The sequence below is a fragment of the Epargyreus clarus genome, unplaced genomic scaffold, assembly GCF_041222505.1.
Source record: "Epargyreus clarus isolate Ecla_fem2 unplaced genomic scaffold, WU_Ecla_fem_2.2 ptg000007l, whole genome shotgun sequence".
Classification (NCBI taxonomy): Eukaryota; Metazoa; Arthropoda; class Insecta; order Lepidoptera; family Hesperiidae; genus Epargyreus; species Epargyreus clarus.
In genome coordinates, this window is record NW_027332215.1 from 18,783,441 (window position 1) to 18,790,734 (window position 7,294).

The 7,294-nt window shown below is 35.8% G+C and overlaps 1 protein-coding gene and 1 non-coding gene across 2 annotated transcripts; both read right to left on the minus strand.

The window, feature by feature from the left end:
• Window positions 1-2,058: 2,058 nt before the first annotated feature.
• TRNAV-AAC (transfer RNA valine (anticodon AAC)) lies at window positions 2,059-2,131 on the minus strand. The gene has a single exon. It is a non-coding gene; the product is annotated as a tRNA-Val (tRNA).
• Window positions 2,132-4,716: 2,585 nt separating this feature from the next.
• On the minus strand, window positions 4,717-6,373 carry LOC140743129 (lipase 3-like). The gene has a single exon (XM_073074188.1). The coding sequence runs from the start codon at window positions 6,299-6,301 to the stop codon at window positions 4,874-4,876; it is 1,428 nt and encodes a 475-aa protein (XP_072930289.1). The 5' UTR covers window positions 6,302-6,373; the 3' UTR covers window positions 4,717-4,873.
• Between the last annotated feature and the right edge of the window lie 921 nt (window positions 6,374-7,294).

Consider the following 7,294-nt stretch of genomic DNA (forward strand, 5'->3'; position numbering starts at 1 on the left):
TATCTAAACTATCAACTAATATGTTTCACAACAACAAATGCGGTTTGCAATAAACCGTATTTGTTGTGCATTACTTTGATAAAAGGAGTACCATTAGAAAATAAGGAATGAAATAAAAGTTTCCTGGAAAACCCACACAGCTAATGTTTTCAGATTGGGATAAATGCAAATCTCTTTCGCAAATTATTCGTGGACTTTTATTATTTGATTTTCCTTTCACATCTTCTTCTTATTCCGTTCATTGTGAATATTGTTCTTTGTTTAGGATATAAATAAACAATTTAGTAGAAGTTTTCTAATTAAGTTGTAAATCAACTTTAATCAAATCATTTCGTGTTTGTTTAAAGATATGTTTGCTGGGACAGTTATCAGTTAATCTTATCTTTGACTACCGGTAAAAGCTGAGTTTATGTCCTCATTTCTATAGCAGAAGCCTGTATACATTTACTTTAATAATAAAATGACCTAAAAATAATGTTATAAAAAGTTCGCCATTAAAAACGTGAATGGTCACTTTAATATCGTGACAGGTCTACTATAATACATACAGCTGTGGTAAGGGAAATATACATTTCTGATACGTTCCAGATTAGCCCTCAGGGGTAGCGGCGCATCTGCGGAGGTTACCTGAGGCAGGAATATAGGAGGATATTGATATCTGAGGTTGATTACAATGTCTATGGGCGATAGTAGCCACTTAACATCATGTGGATTTCATGCTCGTCTGCTGCTCATATATTATAAAAACAAAAAAATATTTTTTGTGTTGGCTTGTTTCGTCTTAATAATTTGCCGGTAAAATAAGGGAAGTCAATTTGTATATTGTGACGATGTACAGTAGAATAACACCACAAATTTTTTCGTGTTTCTTAGATAGAGCTAAAAACTTACTGTATGGGTAGTATTTAAACGAGTGACTGCAAATAAAAGTTATGTTATGAGTGACAAAAATAATGAATTGTGGTTATAGTATTACTAAGTGAGCGACAGTATTACTAAGTGAGCGACTGGCTGCGAGTGACGAGAAATCAACAGAACAGCGACTTACAAACATTAATGTGAGTTACTTAAAATACGAAATGAGAAGCTTCATTTATTTTTGAGTGACTTAATATTTGTCTAAGTGTAAACATTACGTCCTGCGTTTTATTCAATATTTAGCAAATGTGTTTTTTTTTAATACTGAGCAGCATTCTATTTTAAATAAAGTGTTTCGAATACAAAAACCACTTTGAAAAATTCTATAATAAGTAGAATATTGTGTGCTCATGTCATTGATCATGAATAAAGGTAAGGTCTGAATTCATACAGATTGGACCTACCCGCTCGCAGGGCGCTGCCGCGCCCCGCTCACTTAGTTTTATATTGTCTTATATGTTCCAATCTAACCTAATCAATTCAATTAGAAAAACCTAATCTATCTTAATACTAAAGTTGCCTCTCTATATTTCCAGACCCTCACTTAATAATGTAGTCGCACAAGTTATTAAAACAGTATGTCATTATGAGTCGCTAAGTTATTCTTTATTCGACCGTTTTATAATTTCCCTTACTGTATCCAACTGACGTTAAGTGGCGACTGCTGTCATATACCTATATTAAACACAAGTTAGGTTTTAAGTCCTTCCTGAGGTTCCACAGAAGAATTGCTCTTATGAACATATTATCTACCATGTACCTACAAACCAGATCGCAACAATTCTTAAAACTGTTGTTAGAAGGCAGAAATATTACGTTATTACGATATTTACCATTGAAATTACCAAACCCCCATCCACATTTGATGAGTAGTTTTTGAGATAATCGCAGACATACAAATATACATACATAAATAGCCGTCGAATACAGAACCTTTTTGAAGTTGACTACACTGTTATATTATTTATTAAACAATTTAATATAAAATCGATGACACAAATTGTTTGTTTGTTCTTTTTACACACAATTTAACATACAACCTAATATTTTATTTATAGTACATTATAATACATTATAAAAAGAGAAAAGTGAAAAAAAAACACATAAAAACGGAAAAAAAACATCATCAGATAAGATAAATGCCTCCAGAGAGAATCGAACTCCCGACCCATGGCTTGTTAGACCATTGCTCTATCCTCTGAGCTATGGAGGCTGTTGCTTTAAATCTCGAAAACTCCTATTGGCTGTGATCAATAGCTACAGCGCATGCGCGATACTGTGCAGGGTAGCCCTTAGGGCAATTTACGTTTCGCGCGTATTTTGTCTTTATTCCCTCGGATCTAACAAACAGCTGGAGGTTTTTTGACAGTTAAGGTGTCATTATAATCGTCTCAAATACTCGAGTGCCTTTAGATAGGTTATAGCAAAAAGAAACAAAACGGCAGATTTTTGGCGCGAAATAGTAACACATTGCAAAAAAAGTTAACCGAACCTATCGAATAGGGTATCAAAATAAATATACTTTAAAAAACTAAAAAACACGCTTTTATGATAAAACGAGCTAAAAAGTAGAAAATAATTTTCAATCTAAGAATCAATTAAGGAACAGTAAATAGTATAACTGTAAAAAAAGCGTGGGGTGCTCCATTTATCAGTTTTCGAAAAGCGCTTTTTCCACAAATTATTTTATATATTTATTTGCACCGGGTATTTATATTACTTTATAACAAATCTTACTTCTTAAAACAGGGTTTCTCAACCTAGTGTCTCCACGTCCTGTCCGTGTCCCGCGCTGTCTTCGTCCCGCTAATATCTGCAATTTACTATTGAGACGATTGCGTCGTCTCTATATTCGAAGAGGACTAGCACGAACTTGGCGCGAACTATAGAACTATAGCACATACTCGTAGAAGGTGGTAGAACCCTTTGTGGTTCGACTCCGGCGGCACCACCGCCACACCTATTTCTACCTAATAACAGCAGTGTTAGGCGCTGCTGTGTTCCGTTTTGAAGGGTGTGGTAAGGGAGACAGACTTTTCCGAGGCGTTCCAGCTTAGTCCTCAGGGGTAGCGGCTCATCTGTGGCCGACCTCAGATAGGAATATCTAATCCTATATGGGGTTGATTATAGATGTCCATGGGCGGCAGTAGCCACTTCTGTGGACTGTATGCTCATCTGCTACTCATATATTGTATAAAAAAAACTCTTCCGCGGTCCCGACGGCGTTTGCCGCGTCACTGGACATAGGTCTCCCCTAACTGCACCACTCTATCCGGTCCATGCCTTTTGAATTCAGCGGTTTCCCGTCGTCTTCAGGTCGTTGGCCCACCTAGTTTGGCTTCTCCATAATTAACATTTTCACTACTAAGTAAATATTATGTCATCCACCCTAACTTAAATATTAAATAAGAAGTTTATAAAATATGTAGTTATTTCGGGTTCTTCATTTGTTACTCACATCATGGGGGTTGAAAAAAAATGTCCGCTATTTTGGAGCGCACGCCATTTTAACGTCGTCATATTTTTTTGGAGCAAACATATGTATCGTCATAATACCTAATACATATGTTTGGTCCAAAAAATAAGAGGCAAAAGTATTCCAAATAAAAATCTGTGGCGTTTTCTAGATATTCTAGAACAGTTATTCTAGATTTAGGTGTTAAATAAGTTCAGTGGGGAAACTAGTTAAAACAAAAAAATATTGACTGAAGAAAGAAATTTTGTCTATAAAGAAACCAAAACAGCGAAATTTGGAGTTTGGTGTGGACTATCACGTGGACTGCAAGTCTATTTGCTACTTCAATCTTATTTTAACAAACAAAAAATCACTGAATAATTACTACGTATCTATAACGTAATATATTAATAGATATATTAAAAGATACGTATTATTTGAACTGATTCACGCCACAAAAAATACTATGGAAGGCTACTATTGGACTAAAACATGTTGTATCTAATATATTATATTAGATATGTGTTATGGATTATGGAGACAATTTGGAGGAATACTTCTTACATTAAAGTTATGTCAATATACCATATCACATTCGGTGGTTAAGCAAAATTAACTTACTCCGCGGAACAGCGTTACCCAAAGTTTTCTCATTCGACGTGATTACTAATAAAAAGAGGGTGTTACCCCTATGTTTACGGATCTTGTTTCACACGTGCCTCTCAAAGTGCCATAATATAACTACATTACTTAATTATAGTATCTACCTGACTCACAAATTGTAATTTGCAAATATTATGGTTGTTCATAAGTTTATGCATATTACCTGTACCTATACATTTTTATATATATTAAATAGTAAAGTATTTTAAAGTGAAGTTATATATTTACTCTCGCTTGATGCATTTTTTCTAATGTTGGAAGGACGGAAGCGGTGGAAGGGTGAGGACTGTGGATATCGACAGACTTACATATGACGTCATCTTAGACACTAAGGTTCAAAGTAGTAGAACCATCTGTGGTTCGACTCTGGTGGCACCACCATCACAGGTGTGATAGGTGTGACAGAAATAGGTATTTCTGCCTAATAACAGCAATGTTAAGCGATGCCGTGTTCTGATTTGAAGGATGTGGTAAGAGAGACATACATTTTCGTATTCCGTTTGAATATAATCTGATCTGATCTGGAGTTGATTACAGGTGCACAAACCGCGTGTTTTTCTGTTATTTATTATATAAAAAAATCTCACACTTGCGATTAGCTGTGAGTATCATATAATTAATTTACAATAAAATGTTTCTGTACGTTTGGGCGAAGCAGAGGGAAAAAGAAATATAGGTAATATATGTTACACTTTATTTAATACTACGTATAATTACAGTAGTTGCATACACAATATTATACCACATATAAACATGTATGTTTGGTAAATAAACAGATCGATATTAATACATAATTACCAAATATTTACCTACAAATCACAAATAGTTATATATTAACTAAACTTCATTTAATTTAACAACGTTTTCATTCAAACCACGTTCCAAAATATTAACAACTTTATCAAACACCAACATGTTTGCCTGAGGGCCAAATACAAATTCATTGTGACTGAAATTTTTACCCCGAATAATATAGTGGTCAATAGGATTCGCAATACTGAAATAGAGTTTCAAAACATCTGGTATTGTGGCCAAGCAATCGTCACTGGACGTAAACAGGGCGATCGGCAATGTAACCTTCTTTAAGGGAAACTCCGCAACGTCATCAAACCTTTGAAATTTCCCCGTTCGAACTAAACGTGCATAATGAAGAATCGTATTCGTCGAACCTCCTGCTGGTACGTGATATAGCACTCTTGCCACTAAACTCGTATTCCACGAGCCTATTGACGGGATATTACTCAGAAATAAAAGAGGGTTACTGCAATAAAGGAGCTCACCTTTACAATACTTTTTCACTACCCATGTTGGTATTTTTCTCGACGGGAAAAACTCGCCATCCCCCAAAAGTTTTAACAAGTCTTCAGGAAGATTCATGGCCATTGGAGTAAAAATTCTAAGGGGGCCTTCTATATTGGACATGTATGCTAACGGAGCCAGGAGAATTCCCATTCGAAAGTATTTGTTATAGCGCGGCGTTGTCGATAGTAGAACTAAAAGCGCTGTAGCACCCATTGAATGGCCAATAAAATTGATTGAGTCGTTTGAGTTTTTTAACATTCTAATATAATCCACAACCGCTGGCAAATCGTACTTTCCCATTTCTTGAAAACTAAATTTCCAGTATTGTAACGAATCCACGTTTTTTGACGCATGCCCTCGGGAGTAACAATTACCTCTTGCGTTCGTCATCCACACATCGTAGCCGAGATTGCTCAAAATGTACGGAAGTGAATTTTCTGGCCCCAATAGGATCCAATCTGCAGAACTGCCCAGCAATCCATGATGGAGCAACACTGTAGGATTAATTATCTTGTCCGCAAGTGGCTGGTCCAGAGGCCTCATTATACGATGAATCGTTAGAAGATATCCATCACCGGTTATTACAACATGCGTCTCGATTATCTTTCCGTGATGTTTTGCTAGTTGCGGTGTCGTCATCAACGCTGTTGGTTCGTGTTTATATTTCTCCAATTCAGAAAAATCACTTTTGCTGTCCTGTGTACTTTCTTCCACAATATCACTGAACGCCCTTCTAGTCTTCTGTTCTATGAGGTACCGGTCTGTAGTCCGTGGAACACCTTTTTCATTTGTGAAGTGATGATTTAAAAATCTTTTCATTTTAGTCCGAATATTCTTTAAAGCCAACATAAAGGAGTCCGCGAAGTCCTTTATTTTCTCGCCCACCATTTCAAATAGATGATTAGTCGTAACATTGTGAGTATGACAAAATATCACCAAAAGTAATACTATTAACGTCTTCATGTTCGTGCGTCTACTAAGGCTACTCCGTATGAACTAACCGGTTTTAATTGTGGCATAAGACTGATCTGTGTGTGTTAAAACTAAAGAACAATAGGGAAAAGTTATTATAACACAGGTACTCGTTTATTCAGGATGACACATTGCGCTCTTACTATTGCAGACTCGCGCTCACAATCTGTTGATCAATACATTATGTTACTGTTATCATAAGTTGCTTCATACAGGTGCAAATGTTTAAAATTCCCTGTTATTGTAACCTGAGACATTTATTGCACCTAGTCTAAGGTTAAGATTAAGATTACTCATCATCATCGTCATTATTTCTGGTATTTTCCTAAAAAAGATAGGTCATAGATAACCAAATGACGAGACTTACACTTAGAGTCACCGACATATGGAATAGGACAAATGTTACATTGAATCTCAAAAATGTCTATCCCACATATATAATACACATTTTAAGCGGATTTATGTTTAATTATATTTAGAAAATAGCAATAAATACAAAATGAACCAAACTATTATTTCATTAACATATAACAACGACACCATCCTAACCAAGTTTATCACAAAGTTCATTCCATGAAAAGTGGGCCATAAAAGTTCCCATACGATTATGCAAGGAAAAAATTAAATATACCATCCCAAAGAAGTTCCTAGCCTCCCGCCCAGTTCGTGAGAAGTTTCTTTCTTAACGACGTAAACAATTTAAATCTAATGCAATATGCAGACCTTGCCGACGACTTCGCCACTCCGCCTCTGTACCCCACCTACCTGCGGCCTTATAAAAAATTCACCCTGATTCTCAAGTTGGGCATTCAGGATACCTTACTCACTACTCTGAGATATTATCACTACCCTTCGCAATTATGCTAATGTACCATTTGTAGTATTAATTCATGCTTCAGTATACTTTTTTGTGAATCTCTGAACTCTCTCGAGTTTTAGTCTCGTCTTCGCAGTTTTCAAAGGTTTACTTGTAAAGTAAATTGC